This window comes from Nilaparvata lugens, chromosome 8 (genome assembly GCF_014356525.2).
Source record: "Nilaparvata lugens isolate BPH chromosome 8, ASM1435652v1, whole genome shotgun sequence".
Taxonomy (NCBI): domain Eukaryota; kingdom Metazoa; phylum Arthropoda; class Insecta; order Hemiptera; family Delphacidae; genus Nilaparvata; species Nilaparvata lugens.
In genome coordinates, this window is record NC_052511.1 from 49,952,294 (window position 1) to 49,971,300 (window position 19,007).

Here is a 19,007-nt window from a genome sequence, read left to right on the forward strand (position 1 = left end):
TGTATACGTGTTTAAGCAAGTTCTTTCCTTTATTATAGTATAGGAGATGATAGATAGATGGATGATCAACACCTTTTCTCAAAGACATATTAACTTGCATGCGTTTTCATATTGCCGATACAGCATTGATGAAACTGTATACGTTTATTTAGCTCTTTGTCTCAAAAAACATACTGTTCTAGCTGAAAAATTAATAATCCATGCCACGTGTAGTCCTAAACATTGCATCAGGAAAACGAAGTTTCAAAACTATGTTTTTCTAAACAGATGTTTTTGAGATTTCTTAGATGCAGCTGTTTCATATTCACCATATTATTATATAGAGTTTGTGAAAATGAAAATATTCATTAATTATCGAAACAATACTATTAGAATATTTGTAATAAAAATATTATCATTATTATTGAAAATATTCATCAATTATCAAAACAATATTATTGAGGTTAAGTGGTATCAGGTATAAAGCAATATAGAAACAGATGTTCCATTTTTAATTTCGATTTAGTGATTTTTTTATGAAATCGAATATACCATCGATTTAACCAACTTTAATGAAATATAAACATTAATTCTGAAAAATCCAGAAGGAAAATTAAAATTTGGGCTTCCAGGTGCACGAGATTGATATTTTTAGAATCTATGTGCAAAATTTGGAGATATAAATCATTCCTGTTTTTCCGGTATGCAATCCACAAGTTGATATGTTTTGATGCGAACAAACGAACACACGAACAAACGAACAAACACAACCCTACTCTCTCTTATTATAAGCAGATAACCCGTACTCCACAAAGGTCTATTTTAAAACTTGTCAAACTAAAAACTTGATGTAATGAAATCTTAAAGAATTGAAAATAAGCCTGTAACCATCCTCGGTTGATCAAGAATCTATAATATGCAAAATTTCAAGTTAATCAGTCCAGTAGTTCAGACGTGATGAAACGTCAAACATAACTTTCCTACCCCGCACGTGTATAAGCTAGTTCTTTGCTTTATTATAGCATAGATTATTAAGGGCACTCATTACTCATCTATTCGATCAAAAAATACACTATGGAAAAAACATCATTGTTCTTGAAGATCTCAATTCCCTTGTGAATATTCCCTTATGAATATTCCCTCATATTACTGATTGCAAAATATGTTTAAAATTCAATACTCTGATGTTTAAATTTGTATCAACAATGCTGAGCTCGAAGAGATCAATGATTGTAAGAATATTGTATAATTTACGGAAGTTCAAAAGTCTCTCAGTTTGCATTGATACTTACGGAAGTATCAGAGTACCTACACTTCTCAGTTTACACTTTACATTGTAAATTATATCCATAACCGCATTAATAACTTTATACAGTCACGACATGATTAAAGCAGTTTGATATCTGATTACCTTTCAATTTCTTAGTTTTAACTGACTATAATCAACTAGTACTGTATGCAATTATCATAACCAGGAACTAGCCTAGTGGTTACAGAGAAAGGCTGTTCATTGACATGGAAAACTATAAAATATTCAAACTTTCCTTCGATGGGAAACCTTTCCTTTGAAGGAAAGTGTTCCGTGAAGCATGAATAAAATTGAGTCATTCAAGTGAATTTAATATTACTTTGAAATTAATGTAACCCAATCTATCTTATTGATCAAGTATTGTCACTGGTGTAGAGTATAGAAAATTTGGAATTCACTATCGTGATATAATAAATGAGCAGTTGTTGAGAGTATAGCTTTAAGTTACGTGAAAGTTGTTCAATGATCTAGCCTATATACTACAGTGAGGTCGCGTTATAATGGCAGCGTCTAATTAGCAATGGTATTGTTATCCTTGTCGATCATTCAACAAGGCAGATAGCGCTATCTCTTTCTCGCTTTGCTCTGTTGCCAGATCGTCTTTTAAGAATGTAGAATTAATAATCAATTAACAGAATATTTCACCTTAATTATTGAAATTCATTATGAAATTATTGGGAAAAAAATTTCTTGCTTAATAAAATAAAATTGATTATTTTAAACGAGAATAAACAGTTGATATTACATCAATAAATGATTATTTTGAACGAGAATCAACAGTTGATATCACATCAATAAACCTATATCAGCTACCATCTATAGAAGGCATTAAACAAGACAGAGGATCGGCAACGTTGTTCTCCTATCTTTCTCCACTGTCATTATAACATAGATCTCACTATAAAATATCATTTCATTTAGACGAGAGTTGATCATAAACCATGAAGATAATGAAATATTTGGAAAGTATCAGACATGATTTATTTCAATGAACAATCCTATTATATTTAGCGAGCAATTTCTGTATTTTTAAATATTTATATCTGATTATTATTATGTTCAACGGATCTCGAAAACGGCTCCAACGATTTTCACGGAATTTGGAACATAGTAGGTTTATGATATAAAAATTCGATTGCACTAGGTCTCATCCTTGGGAAAACTCGCTGAACGACATTAAAAGGATAATTCATCCTTGGCTGAAACAGCTGTGGATAGTAAAAAAGTGAGTGAGCGAGTGAGTATGTGAAAAATCAAAATATTGCATCCCCGAAATTCATAAGATGACATAGCCAGCTGTGAAATATAAACACGATCATTTTAGAGTATTGTGTTCTGTTTATCAATAAATAAAAATAACGAGCTAAGCTCGGTGCCCCAATATTTAATTGATAATTCATCCAATATCGAAGTTCAATAAATTCATTACGTTTTATGCCAAACGAAATTCAATTATTTGATATCTAGAGCAGGCTATATTCTTCTACCGACGTCATCATTCCATGACGCTTCATTTTAAACCAAATTGAATTCTTTGATATGTAGCCTATATTATCCTCTTATATCAAGCAAGCAATTTCTGTATTTATTTATTTATGTATGTATTACAGATCTCGAAAACGGCTCCAATGATTTTAATTAAATTTGCGAAAAATAAAGTTCTTGATATAGAAATTCGATTGCACAGGGTCTCATTCCTGGGAAAACTCGGTGGAGGACATGGAAAGGAGAAATTTATCCTTCCAGGAACAGCTGATACGAGACTGCAATTTTCATCATCTGTTGTACCAATAATAAAAGTGATATGTGATTATTCCAGCTGTATAGCCCGGCAGATACAATCTATTTCAATCAGCTGATCACGTGTAAACGTGACAATATTCTCAGCTTTGAAAGAGAAGAAGGAAAAGGAAAAGGAGACGATGGAGAAGGAGAAGAAGGAGAAAAACGAGAAGAATTAGAATAAGGAGAAGAAGGAGAAGAAGTAGATGAAGGAGAATAAGTAGAAGAAGAAGGAGGAAAAGTAGACAAAGAAGGAGGAGAAGGAAGAGAAGGATTAGAAGAATAAGGAGAAGGAGAAAAGGAGTACTTAGAAGAAAAGGATGAAGAAGAAGGCGAAGATGAAGAAGAAGAAGAAGAAGAAGAAGAAACCTCATTACATTCATCTTCATCATCTATTCCTCTATCCATTCTCTATCCATTCGCAATTGCGAAAATGAATGTAATGAACACAACTGAACATAAGCACTCCTATTCCCTCATTACATTAATTGTCATTGTCTATTCCTTAATTCTCTGTGCTCAGTGGGAATATTAAAATAAGAAATCATTGAAATTTTATTCTCGTTGCTGACTGGCTGCACTGATTCTGGTACTGATAATGTGGGAATCCCTCTCAAATTTTGACAACAAATAATTGAGTCAGCCCCATGAGCCAATCATTTTTAGGTTATCGTTGAAGCTCAGGTTACCACTTGCTTATCTACAACCACACATCTGATATCCTTTAAACGACACGAATACAAAAATATGATTTCTCAGTTGCTTATCTAACTCGCAATGTCTATCTGTAGCTGTTTCTATCTATCCATAGCTGGCTATCTATAGCTGGTAGCTGTAAGGTAACCCTATCAATACATCTTTTGTGAGTAAAATAGGTTGGACTTACGGTATTCATTGTTATAAATTTGGGTAACGATTGAGAATTATTCTTTACATGATTCTTTACACAATTGTATATTCTATACAATACTCACATTAACTTCCTGATCCATTAACGAGCCACTAGATACCGGAAATATTCGTTAGAACTGCAAAATTCACGTTAGCGGCGATATAAAGGTCAGTTGCACTTGAAATTCGCGACGCGACTAATTAAATCAAAGTCAGAGGTGACCGTCAAATTTTGACAAGTTATGACAAGCGACGTGCTTACCTGACGGCCGGCACACGCTCCATGGCTGCCGCGTGTTGTTCACCGGTTGCCATGGTAACAGCGCTTGGCGGCACATTTGAAAATTTCAAAATCGCTGCCGACTGAGTTTCTGTAGACAGTTATATTGTTGAGCATTGTTGAATGATGAAAAGAAGCCTTCTCATTGACTCATCCAACATAGAAGAGAGTAGAAGAGGACAAAGGGTCAAGTGGAAGAAGAAGAAGAAGGCAGGAGAAGAAAGGAGAAGAAGAAGAAGAAGAAGAAGAAGAAGAAGAAGAAGAAGAGAAGAAGAAGAAGTGATTAGTTGAAAAATAAGTAATAATAAAGCCAGCTGATGATATTAAATGGGCTGCACTTTAACTCTCGCCTAGCCGCAGCGTATGCACAGTAGCCTAATTTGTCATTTTTTGTAAGCATGGTTTGTAATAATATTATTCATAACCTCAACATCTTAACAGTGCTGAATTCAAATAATAATAATAATATCAGATTAGATCGAATAACTCAATTAAGGTATTTTTATAATATTATTTTATATCAAATTTATCAAAATAATCAATAGATTATTTAGAAAAATTGTTTATTGTATTGGAATCCAAGTATCTACTCCAACATTGTTTCACCTCTCACCTTCAAAATTCAGGGGTCATCAATCCAGATTCAATCTGCATTATGACAATTGTTATTGGACAGTACATACTGGTAATTCTAAAGCGAATACTGAATTTTTAAGGATCCGATATTTGTATATCTAACGATGAAATGAAAGAAAACTGGAAAACATTTCTTATTTGGCGAAGTTGTGACTCTTTCGGTTCCAGCCAGGGAGTGTAGAATGTAGGCCTACATCATTCTATATCCTCAATAGTAGATTCTTTATACTATATTCCAGTATAGAATACTATATACCATATTCGATATTCCAGTATAGTACATTCTATCACAGAATAAGTACAGAATGGAAACTTGTAAAAAATCGCCTATCTAACCAATGCTTTTTACATGACCCCAATACTAAACACGTCACGTGGCCTTGGGAAGTTCCAATCCTGGTCTTCTGATTGGCTCGTAGCAGTGAACGAGATCAATTGATCCGGATCATTAAAGTGATCCGAACCTACCATCTATACTATTACAATGCGGCGCTTCCTAACAAGATTTTAGCGTCAGGGTACTAGCCAAGTTTCCGTACTGTATGTATACTGTGATTCTATACCATATTCTATATTCTAGTATGGTACATTCTATACCATATTCTATTATTCTAGTATGGTACATTCTATACCATATTCTATATTCTAGTATAGTACATTCTATATCATATTCTATATTCTAGTATAGTACATTCCATACCATATTCTATATTCTAGTACAGTACATTCTATATACTCCCTGGTTCCAGCCCCAGCCAACGATCTATCCTATAATACCTACGTTGATAATGTAGTTTATTCGTAAAGTTTCTTATTAAATTTAGCATAAGATATGTCATCTTATATCATGGATGGTGTCATTCCATATATTTTAGTAATTATAGATGGTTCATGCTATTCAGAGGTATCATTTGAATAAGGGTGCCTGGATTTTCATTCTCATTCAAGGAATACTGAGGATTGAAGTGAATTTCAACATAGAAGCTCGTTTATAAATAACGGATTTATACATGAGGTGGCTAAAATCAAAGCTCACACAATTCAAATTTGGCGAAATTAAGTTAGCATTGGATTCTTAAAGGTTTTTTTTGCAAGGGATTCGAATTTACATGTAAACGTAACCTGTAATACCTGTTATCCTATAATATTAAACGGGCTATTTCTGTTTATATGTTTAGATGTTTATATGTTTGATTTTACCGGATCTCGAAAACGGATCTAATGATTCTCACGAACTTCAGAACATAGTAGGTTAATAATATAAAAATTCGATTGCACTAGGACTCATCCCTGGGAAAACCCGCTGAAGGACATCAAAAGGATAATTTATCATTCATCCTTGGAAAAACAGCTGATAATAATTATTTCGTCGTCTGTTGATGATGGAAGTGAGCGAGAGAGTTCATGTGTGTGGGACCGTGTCAAAATTATGACTCAGCTGTTGAACTTTTGTAATCATTAAATCAGGTACTTAGTGCCGGTTGCAAAAAGCCGGGTTATTTTCATCCTGATTAATTCCAGTAGATACATCTCTTTGAAATGGCCTTCTCTGATTTGGTTCACGAGAAATTAATCAGGATTAAAATTTAACCGGTGTTTGTGCAACCGGAGCTTCGTGAGGGAATTTGTTTTGCATTTCTCTGGGAATTGATCTCGATTCATTGTGATTAGAAAGAATTTTCCAGTAGATCCATCTTCTTGGAATGGCCTTCTCTGATTTGGTTCACGTGAAATTAATCAGGATTAAAATTTAACCGGTGTTTGTGCAACGGAGCTTCGTGAGGGAATTTGTTTTGCATTTCTCTGGGAATTGATCTCGATTCATTGTGATTAGAAAGAATTTTCCAGTAGATCCATCTTCTTGAAATGGCCTTCTCTGATTTGGTTCACGTGAAATTAATCAGGATTAAAATTTAACCGGTGTTTGTGTAACCGGGCCTTTGTGAGGGAATTTTTTTGCATTTCTCCGGGAATTAATCTCAATCCATTGTGATTAGATAGAACATTTCTGTATGAACTATGCATATTATTATATAATTACTTCTTTCGTAATAAATTTTTCATGTTTTTGTACTCCAGAGCGAAGCTCGGTCCCCGATATTATGTAGTAACATGTTAAACGTAATCAGACTCTCAACAGACGTTTATTATTGTTAATTATTGTCGAAAAACCTCTGAATCTTGTATTTTTTTCAATTTTTTATATTTTGTTTGCAGAATCTAAGGCTGTGGAACAACACACTGAGTTACCACTACTGGCAGAAGCCAGGTGTACTGAGACTGACCAAAGTATTCATTTTCAATGTCACCAATCCCGAGGGATTCCTGTCTGGAGAAAAACCCAGGCTCAACGAAATCGGGCCGTTCACATACAGGTAAGAAGAATAATCCTTATGAATAAAATTCTTCAATGTAGTTTTCCATCACGAACTGCTTATTATTAAATCAATTTTTCTTTTAGAAAAAACGACTAGCAGTCAGATATTTTACAATAAAATATTGGTTGGCTTGACAACCAAGAAGATGGCGGACTGCCGAAAGATCTCATTGTCACAGTGAGTGATTAATTCATTTATTGTAAAATATCTGACTGCTAGTCGTTTTTTCTAAAAGCAAGAAGGGCCTTATGAATAACTTACTCATTAGGTGAAGTTGCGGTACGTATTTGGAGATGCCGTACTTTGACAATCCCTATATTCTGATAAAGAGTATCTTATAGCAAGCTTCAAAAACAAACCGAACTAAGGAACAAGAACGAGATTATCCTAGATTATGATATCCAATCAAATTGTACTAGATCAAGCTTGATATTTAGTTCTCTTGCACTAAAGAAACATAATATTGGCTTCACTTTCACGGTAGATTCTGATGAGAAAATATAATTTTGTTGAGATAGTTGGAAAGAGTGAGAGACGATCCCACTTGAATGAATAGAAATATTAGTGAATAGTGAATAGAGAGATAGTGAATAGTGAATGGAGATTTATCCTCTTGTGAATTAATATTGAAAATGATACTGAATGAAATTTTCGAGCACTGAACTGTTTAATCTTACTATTATCTGGATGACTGGAAGACTGAAACTGGATTTGTCGTTTCGTGAAACTAATTTTCTCATGTTTCTCTAGTTTTCTTGTTCATACTTTGTAGAATTCATTGAGTAGGGGAATTTGTTAGTTAGTTATTATGAATTATAATCCAGCATATCAGATGCAATTTTTTACCTATTGATATACTATTGCTTTTTTTTCGAGAATAATACAGTTCGATTTTTAAAAACGTGACATTTTTTCCGAAAAAACGTGACGATTCCCATTTTTATAATAAGCACAAAAAGAAGCACAACATAGATGACAAGGTATTGTATTATGATCTATATAAAGGATTGTTATCTTATCTGGATCTTCATCTGTTTGAGAGGTATAGATACATTGAAGGTTGGATAAATAAGCTAACATTAAGATAGGATAAATTATAATCTTTATACGTTATTCATTTATTCAATAAGTAAATCATAAGAATGATAGGAAAAGTAAGGTTGTGCTATTCCTCTCCCAAATTTAGATAACACATAGTCCGAAATAGGTTAAGTCTTGTAGTTCTTAAATTTTTATTGAGCTCTTCTAAATCATGCTTAAAAGCAGGCAAGTGCTTATTATGAAGTGTAAAGCGTTTTTTAACGGCTTCACATATGTAGAGTGAATCTTGTACTAAATCAACGGTGTTGAGGTTATAAATTTTGTAACTGCGTGCGTGGACGCTAAGTGTACACCAGACTGATTGATCCACTACAAGATTCAATACAATTGTCGGAATCGCAGGAGGCCTAAACGCTCGCTCACCCTTGATTCTTCTTATGACAGATTGTATGGTGATGAAATTTTTATAAGTAGTGTAGCGGACGCTAAACACTGAATACGGATACCTTAAAATTATTACCTGTGAAGAATGAGCATACAAAATCATACAGGTCGAGCAAAAATCCCGATGTAGATAATTTACGGGACTGCGTCTCTAATAAGTTCTGAGGATTAAAAGACTGTACTTGGACCAATATCGTTCAGATATACTTCGAGAACAGAGTCTTGTCGGTTTTAAGCTCTATTGTAGGAAATTATATGATCTCTGGCTGCATCTGCGGTACTGTTGATGTATTCGCTCCTAAGTCGAGGTTGGTAACAGATAAAAGCTGATATATGAGCAGGTAAGGACAAAGAACAAATATCTCGATCTGACCCCACTCACTACATCCACTTAGACCTGTTCCCATATCCAGCTCAATTCAATTATTTCAATGATCGTATTCGATCGGTTCTTGATGATAATTATAGAACGTATCAGACACAATAATTGACAGGCTTAAGAAATAATCGAACTCAGAAAACGAATTAACAAAATTGAAATATATTATAATAAAATATGTGATCACACAGTGCAGATTCAGATTTGATTTGCAGATTGATAATAATTTAGCATTGACAAAAGAGTTAAAAATGTTCTTGTGCTTGCATGACACCATGCATGATTCGACAGAATTTTACAATTGATAAATTTAACAGTTTTGAAAAAATAGTGAAAAATGAATTATAGAATATTTTTAAAATGCTCGGGGTCGTGGTTCTGGCAGCTGAGGATAGTCAATCAACTACAAGTTCTTATAAATTCAATATGAATAAATTCTAGGCTCTTAACACTAATAAGCGCTTGTCGGCGGGCCAATAATTTAACGAAGAAATTTTATATTTTTCTGCACTGAATATTTTTCGAAGCGTAGATTGGGGCCCCTTCAAACTTATAACTCACGTGAAATTCCTTGGCGGTCGTGGTTTTCTTCTTTAGATCAAAAATCGTTTGGTCGGCAGCAGGTCCAGGCTTCGATTTCAGCACGTGGGGAATTTTAATTTAATATTTCCTTCACCAAATTAATTAAGGGTTGACTTAACTTTAACTTTCATTTATCGATTGATGAAATAAATTTACAAATAACAAATAGATTAGCCTAAAATATTGGCTCACAAATAAAACATATAAAATCGAACAAGAATTTTTTACGAATAGGTCTTGGTAACTATAAAGAGATCTGAACGGTGAGGATTTCAAAAGGGAAGTGAAGTCTTTTCTCTAAGCTTCTTGGCTAGACCTTTCTTCTGAGAATCTCGGTGTAGTAAATTTGCATAAAAATTTGCCATTGGTAGAACGATTGTGACGTAGACATGACGTCAGTGGCAAGCAAGAGAATATAATTCCTTTAATTATGATAATAATTCAATTTATATAATTCTTACAACCACTTAAGCTCCTCGACATAGTTCCTCTTATACAATGTATATGTGCTAGCGTATATGATAAGGCAGGTTTGTTGTCTGATAGTAGATTAACATATGTTGTTTTCAAACGATCACCTTTTGGTGCTATTTCTATGCACTATGATTGGCGTAGGCTTGCCAAAGAGATTTAACCACCATGTGTTCAGTTGAAGTAATAATTAATAAATTAATATTCTTATACAATTTTTATTATGTCTGAGATTGTTATAATTAATTTCTGCTGTCTTTATCAATAATATAATTTCATGCTATGACCTAGTTAGTTACAATAAGACCTGACATATAATATAATTTCTTAAATAATAAATAATTTTAACAATAATACACACATTTTATTTTTATTCGAATTCTTGGTCCTTTATTGATAGTTTTTCAAGTGTGGTCTACTGACCTACACTTGCGATAATTGGCGTGAAATCGTTGATAATATTGTGGATGTGACAATGGAAAAGAGGACCAAATATTGAGTTTCGAATAGAAACGCCATAGAAAATAGCTATTTCATAGAATCGATCAAGGAAATTGAAAATCGAAGTACATTTTTTGAAAACTTTTACTCACACATGTTTCCACATTAATGTAGTTTTCTAGTGAGTGAATAAAATAAAAATAAGATAATAATAATAATAATAATACGGGTGATGCCTACATAAGCTCTTAGGCTTGTACGTGGGCAATGAGTGAGAGGGATGATGATGAGAGATTACGACTACTTTTTAGGTAGTCGGGACCTACGACTTATCGTCTCCTCCAAAAGACGGGGTTGCCGTATCTATATGATTGTCCTGTGGTCAAAAACTTTCCAATATTTCATAGAACTATTCATAGACTGGACTATTTTACAGTTGCCACCATAGAGTAACAAAAACTATACTGATTTACATCATCTATAATTATTTAATCCATCTCTGGTTGCCACCTTAAAGTAAACCGAGTATACCAATTTTGGTTTAGAATAGAAACAAAATAGAACACTAAAGAAATTAGTTATTTAATAGAAATATGCAAGATAATCAGTTGAGTAGTTGAGACGTGATGATGCGTCACTCGTGAATTTCCTATCCCCTACTTGTATAAGCCAATTCTTTCCTCTATTATATTATAGATAATCGATAGCTATACAGATTAGCTAAATTGTTTATGTTATAATGGCAGTGCAGAAAGATAGCAGAACAACGTTGCCAAACCTCTGTCTCGTCAATGCCTTCTATAGACGGTATCTGATACAGGCTTATTGATGTAATATTAACTGATCATTCTCGTTTAAAATAATCAATTATATTATTTATCAAGCAAGAAATTCTATTTTTCAATAATTTCATAATTAAGATGAAATATTTTGTTGATTAATGATTAATTCTACATGGTTAAAAGACGATCTGGCAACAGAACAAAGCGAGAAAGAGATAGCGCTATCCGCGTTGTTGAATGATAGACAAGGATAGCAATACATTGCTAATCAAACACTGCCATTATAACGTGGACCTCACTGTAGTATATAGGCTAGATCATTGAACAACTTTCACGTAACTTAAAGCTATACTCTCAACAACTGCTCATTTATTATAATGGGAAGAGTGTGCACTGTATTTTACGATAATTCACAAAATTATTCGTGTGATACGGGTGTGATCATGCAGGGAACAAGCAACAGCTAATGTCAGCATTGGTTAAACGGAAAGTGTTAATATTTTTCATAAGGGATGCTGACAGTTTGAAGTGAACCCCACGATAGCATGCAATAGCTACTGACTTTAGCGATAAATAAGATGAGTGTAGCTACTGAAGCTTAACACAGAACGTATTCTCTATGTTCAATTGCTTGGAAAGTTGTAAATAATAATATCTATTACGGTATAATATTTACTTCTATCAATCTAGGATATTTCGACAACGAATCATAGAATAATATTGATCAATCAACTGTAAATTGACGAACTAGAGACGTGAATATGATGAAAATTAGGGATGGGTATCGAAAGACAAAACATCGATGTTTTTTCTCCTAAACATCGATAAGTGAAAAACATCGAACAGTAAACATCGATGTTTTTAAACATCGACGTGTTGCCGTACATTTCACGGAAGATTATTATATCCTTAGAGTAACTCGGATAGTGAAATCAATTTCCTTTTTCATGTACATGTAAAAGAAAGGGACAGAGCTTTTAAAAAAAGTAACAATAAAGGAATATTATTGATTGGCAGCAACGAAACTGAAAGTTAATAAATTGTTTGTAGTTGTAGGTAATCAGACTCTACGTTATCAACGGAGATTGATATTTAATCGAATATAAAAAAGAAAATCCAATAATCTAAAATATTGTTTTATAGATTTGAATATTTGTTTAGTATAAAAGAAATTGAGACGGTATTATTATTTTGTCCAAATCTCGAAATACTTAAAAATACAAAAAAAACTCCTAAAGCGACTACAATTTTATCTGGAGCTATTGTTTCAATATTTTAACTGTTACTAACTGGAATTACAACAATTTTAGACTTGATTTCAAGTAACAGTCTTTCAAATAATAAATAGAAGTCAGGTTGTGACCAGAAAGATACATCAACTCTATTATAGTTCACAAGATTTGTCATCTTCATTGTTGAGTCAGAAACCTCTCTGGATATCCTCGAAGATTCTGTCATGGGATTTCATCCTAAGCTAAATTTTAGCAATCTTTGTTACTCATAATCGTATTCATTCAATACCTGATAGTTTTATTCAGGAAATGAGAATGAATAGAGGTGTTTTTTATGGCTATCTACACTCCATACTATACGAGGACCTCTACTCCAGAGCTAGATTAATAATTGGTATTAAACATATGTTGAGGAAAGCACTTGTAATAAGAAAAACTCTTTCTTCCTAAGAAAAGAAAAATCCTCTTATTCAATTCTAAATGGGTATCTAACCTTGACAAGGGCCACAGTTATGTAAATTTTCAAGAGTATGCAACAGTCAAAAATACAGAGAGCCTGATTGAAAAATTCCTTTTTGTTGGGAAAAACATCGAATGACCGATGTCTAGGTAAAACCATCGATAAGTGAAAAACATCGAACAGTAAACATCGATGTTAGAAACATCGATGTTTGATGTTGAAACATCGATGTTTCTAAACATCGATGTATCGATACCCATCCCTAATGAAAATAGGCTCAAACTTTAGTTTAGGTTTAGTTTAGTTAATAAGCTCTATACATACAAGAATAGACTCTTCTAACTCAGGCAGGAGAATAAGGGAAAGAGTCAGTTTCCGAGCTCGGGATTTGGCCAAGTTCTAGACTTTCAACAGCTGGAGTCTGAAAACTGGCTTTCAGAACTGAAAACGGGGCGTAGTCGCAGCTTTTATGATAATCTTTATTTTCTCACTAGCCGTCAGGCTCGCTTCGCTCGCCATATCCGTCTAGCCAGGGGGCTCCGCCTCCTGGACCCCCGCCTGGATCGTCCTAAAATGAGATCAGCGGGCTCGCTTCGCTCGCCTACATTTTTCAATTAATAAATAACGAGCGAAGCTCGGTGCCCCGATATTAAAGTTATGCAATGGGTCTTGCAAGACATGGCAATACATTGCAATTTGTGATAAATAATCAATAAAGAATCAATTAATGAAGAGATAAGTAGATAGGGCTCGACTTTGTACCCTTTCAGTATTTTGTTTCATGTACTCATATTTGCCAAGGTTACTCTTCATATTGTAGAGTAATATCGAGGCACAAAGCTTTGCTCGTTATCTATTTATTGATAAACAGAGCACAATTCTTCAAAATGATTGGGGAAGGACAAACAGGCACAGCGCAAAACTGTTTCTTCCCCGAATTTTGATTTAGACATCTAAACATAATAATTATAAACAGAAATTGCTCGTTTAATAGTATACGATGTAGAGTATTGGAGAGTACAGAATTTGAATTTGAATTTTGAATTTTAAGTACTGGGAGTACTCTCAGTATGTAGAGTAATAGTATGTAGCTCCAATTATACATACAATATCGGGGCACCGAGCTTTGCTCGTTATTTCTATAAAACAGAACACAATTTTCTAAAATTATCGTGTTCATATTTCACAGTTGGCTATATGATTGTCATCTTATAAATTTCGGGGATGCGATATTTTGATTTTTCACATACTCATTCACTCACTCACTTTTTACTATCCACGGACGACGATAGTCTCAGCTGTTTCAGCCAAGGATGAATTATCCTTTTGATGTCGTTTTCCCAAGGATGAGACCCAGTGCAATCGAGTTTTTATATCTTAAACCTACTATGTTCCAAATTTCGTGGAAATCGTTAGCAGCTGTTTCAGCCAAGGATGAATATTCCTTTTGATGTCGTTCAGCGAGTTTTCACAAGGATGAGACCTAGTGCAATGAATTTTTATACCATAAACCTACTATGATCCAAATTTCGTGAAAATCGTTAGATCCGTTGAACATAAATAAACAGATATGAATATGAATAGCCAGATATAAAATACAGAAATTGCTCGCTTAATATAATAGGATATTCCACTCAAATATGAATTAGGTACCTTCCAAACTTGCTTCAGTAACCTGATATAATATCAAGCAGTGACACACTTGTTAGTGATAAATATAGGTTTAATAAAAAACTTCTTTCGCTAATCTACTGAATCACTGGAAGTAATTCCAAAGCCACAGTAGGTTACTAATCTAAAATGCACTTATTGGTGATCGATATAGTTATAGTGATCTAGTTTATCCACCACCTGAAATTACTAGAAGTGATTTCAAGGCCGCAGTCATACTAATCTCAAATGCCTGTCCAATTTTCAATTCCCGTAGGCATTATAACGTACCGACATATTATCCATGACCGCTATCATTAACACTTTACCTCTATGTTTTAAGTTCAGAGAAAGGACTCAAAGTGAAATTCATTTCAAATCGCCAGAATTCCCCATAGATAACACCAACGCTCCCCATCTAAACCAAAGCTGACAGTTTGTAGAGAACTCACTATAGCACTCTCTAGCAATGAAGGATATGATACTCCGAAGGACCTGTAAAGAGATCAGGCCTTAAGGATATTGGACCTTCGCAGTTTGCGTAACTCTATGAAAGTATATATGGTCATAACTTACAATGTTGTAAGCATACACACAAAGATAGAGCTGTATTTAATGCGTTTACAGTCGCCTTATAAAGTGTGGACCTAACGGCCTCTTAGTGCAGTCATATAAGTCATTTTTTGTCGGATGTCAAATTAATATTGCGGGCTGTCTGGTACATTACAGACTAACAAATTGTGTATAATGGAGAGTATATTTCATTCCTTAAAACTCATTAATATTCTGAACGCTTATTCTTGGTGAGGATGAAGCTCAAATGAGCCTTAGGCTTGTGCTACGGTGTAAGAAGGATGATTAAAATTATTATGAACCAATCGTGTATCTAATTTGGCTATTGATTGTATATATAAACATTTCTTTTCAATATATTATTTTTCCCAAGATATAAATTGATTTGCAGAGGAATCAAATAGTAATTTCACGTATACAGTTATATATAACTCTACTCTATTCCTCTAAGGTTTGACCTAAAGAATAAACCAAGAGGTTTCATTTCCTTTGAATTTTTTTATGACTCAATTTGAGACTTCAATCTATGAACTGAGAATTTTGAATTGACATGAATCAAAAGCTGAATTTGATGAATGGAAGGTACTCGATCAGAAATAACAATTTCCATAATATATTTTTTAATTTACCAAATTTCAGAGAAGAAATGAAGAACTCTTTCCTTTCAAGAGAGAGATTAAAATCTTTTCTCATTTCAAACATCAACAAATTTAACACAATCCATACATTCGTAGCCTATTCTCAACTCTACCAATTAAGAGATTTGACCGAGTATATCATGAACTCCTATTTTTTGGTCGACTATTCCCATCTAAACTATCACTTTTCAACTAACATACTTAGAAAGCTTCAGCGAGCAATGTTTTCAGGTTATATAATATTCTCAACTAATTACCTAAGCGCAAGTTCCAGAGCGGAAATGTTAGCTGGTCCACATTATAATGATCAAATTAATTAGCCATTGTTGTTAGACAATATTAGACCATTGTAAGACATTAGACCTAGGCTACAATACTCTACATGTAAAACAAAATGATAATATGAACATGGTCCCCATATATGCTGTTACCAGACTACTTTCTTGGGAGATTCATTATTGTCAGATCATTAATTATGCTTCTTTTCAAGTCTTTCATTGGCTGTAATGTTTATCACTCTGGCTCAGAATGTAACGGGATACTTATGTCACTAGTGATTCATCTTTATTGATGGTCCTGGGTCCTGTATTGAAAAATCTGAGAGAATATTTTGTAGTGAGATTAACTCTCAACTGCCAGCTTGCTTGAAGGGAAAAAAATATGTTATTTATGAGAAAATTCAATCATTCATAAGAAATCATACTATATACCGTTGACAGAGCTTTCAATGGAGTACAGATCACTCAAAACTCTATACTATAATAGATTTTATACTCTAATAGATTTCATACTCTAGTTAATACTCTGATAGAGTTTATATTCTGATAGAGTTTATACTCTGATTATATTCTTTTGAGTATAATCAAAACTTATTATTCTAAAGTACTGATAGATATTACAGGAGCTGTATAATTTTGGGAAACGGTTAGCTGGTAGTCACTGGTGATCTCATCGTTCAGATAAGTAAAGAGACATGCGTCCGTTACTCCCGTTGGATGGGTGACCACATGAGTCAACTCCGCAGAATATGATTAATGAGTTTAGAAGCCGCTTCCTAGTCGTTCGAAGCCCACCTGAAGGGTTAAGTTCTCTCATTTGGTTAGTGGGAAGGGTATTTTGAATATATTCTTTCCGAAGAATGGACATTGATATGTCCAAAGATCCGCCAATTTGTGTAGATGCATAACGATATTATCTTATTCCAAATTGGCTTTTTCATATCATATACAGTTCAATAATTATTTTCTTAGTCTACATTATGTAAATTCATCTATAATTTTTCTGTATTGTAAGCTATTTTATATAAGTGTATAAATAAGCCAGTATATATTGTAATCTACATAAATAAAGTACTCAATCAATCGCAGAGGCCTGGCTGCTATTGAGGGCATCATCTCAGGAAGAAGAATAAGAAGAGATGATAAAGGAAATGAAAGAGAAAATGGATTGAAAAATAGAATAAAGAGGAGACTGGTAGCACGAAAAAGCCGTAGATTAATGTATTCTGACACCCGTATCCAAATTACATAATAGAATACATATCCTTGACACTATAACGAATACCATAGTCTACTCCTACCATAAAAACACAATCAACCAAAAACGGTTTATAACACTTTTATTGCGATAAGGCTACAAGAAATTAATTGTTTTCCATCACAGAGAAGCAGTTGAACATCCTTTTAGGGCTACAGTGAATCATGAAAGCGTGAAATTAGCGGACTGAAAAACAAACGCTGGAATCAGAATTGATTCCCATCAAATCGAAACGAACTGTTGAAAAGACACTTTTGATTAAATTCGTACATTATTTCATTTTATTTCCTGTTGATCAATGGAAATTGAGTTGAATAGTTTCCAGATGATATTTATCATAGTCTGGTTGCACAAAAGGTTGTTCAAATTTTGATCATGATTAAATATGACGAGAACCAACCAGAAAAGGCGTTTCTGAAAATTAGGCTTCTCTGTTTGGTTCTCTGATAATTAATCACGATTTAAATTCAACAGGCTTTTGTGCAACCGAGCCTGAGTGAATTTACAAGCTGTTATAAAATTGCTGTGATATAAGCAAGTGGAAGGTTATTTGCTGTGAATAAGATCGCATACAAAAGACTCAAGAAAATAGATAAAGAATCTAAACAAGGCAGAAAATTGGAAAGCAATGAATCATTCAAATCATTTTTATAGTTTTACAGATTTTCAATAATTACGAGATAACTTTGAGATACAACTACCTCAAATAAGTACAGTTTTATTTTTCAATGATAAAGATTATAGTTCTATTGATTCTGTTTAATAACATAATCAAACTTAATATATAATTTTACTTTGGACTAATACGGCAATTTATTTTATTCCATCAATATTTAGTAGTATGCCTACGAATATACATGAAATAAGAATTCTCAAATATAAACAAAAACATTGCACAATTCATCATACTAAAACTAATGTGAGAATAAGGGTCAAGCCACATTACGAGTCGGCAAGGTAGAAAGCTCTACGATTGGCTGATTATCAGCTGATACCCGAACACCAACCCAATCGGAGAGCTTTCTGCCCTGCAGACTCGTCTGAAAACACTTCGTGTGGCTTGGCCCCAATTATAATACTGATTCTTGATAAGTATCATAGGCCTTCTATTCATTAAAGATTAGATAGGAGATTGGGAAGATACTGGAAAGAATACAGTCCATGCTACTAGATAAGATTAATCAAAGATTAGAATAATTATTGTTGTTGTTGAAGTCAGGATTGGAATATTAATCAACTTTAAAGTCAAAATTTTCAAACATAATTAAGTTTGAAAAGCTTCAAGTTTCGAAATAGTATATTTCGCACTTAGAGCAGAAAATGAGATTTTTCCGGCTCGAAATCGGTTTTCAAGTCCGAGGCCGTAGGCCGAGGACTCGAAAAGATTGAGAGCCGGAAAAACATTTTTGCCCATGGTGCAAACGCTATTTTTCGCCACACACAAAAATAAACAATATATATATATATATTATGAGAATAGTTGTTTACTAAGCACTCCCGAAAGCAGAAGTGGAGAGTAATAG

The 19,007-nt window shown here is 33.6% G+C and overlaps 1 protein-coding gene and 1 long non-coding RNA gene across 7 annotated transcripts in view; one reads left to right on the top strand and one right to left on the bottom strand.

Moving 5' to 3' along the window:
* The window catches only part of LOC111044179 (lysosome membrane protein 2), a 224,715-nt gene that overhangs the window by 168,567 nt on the left and 37,141 nt on the right, over positions 1 to 19,007 (top strand). For all 6 annotated transcript variants that reach the window (XM_022329263.2, XM_039435000.1, XM_022329262.2 and 3 more), the window contains exon 4: positions 7,095 to 7,252. In XM_022329263.2, coding sequence (XP_022184955.2) covers positions 7,095 to 7,252 — 158 coding nt within the window. The remainder of the gene's footprint in view (positions 1 to 7,094; positions 7,253 to 19,007) is intronic.
* Positions 10,856 to 18,888, bottom strand: LOC120352779. Its single transcript, XR_005572105.1, has 3 exons — positions 18,456 to 18,888; positions 16,385 to 16,386; positions 10,856 to 10,866 (listed from the first exon to the last, which is right to left on the bottom strand). It is a non-coding gene; the product is annotated as an uncharacterized LOC120352779 (long non-coding RNA).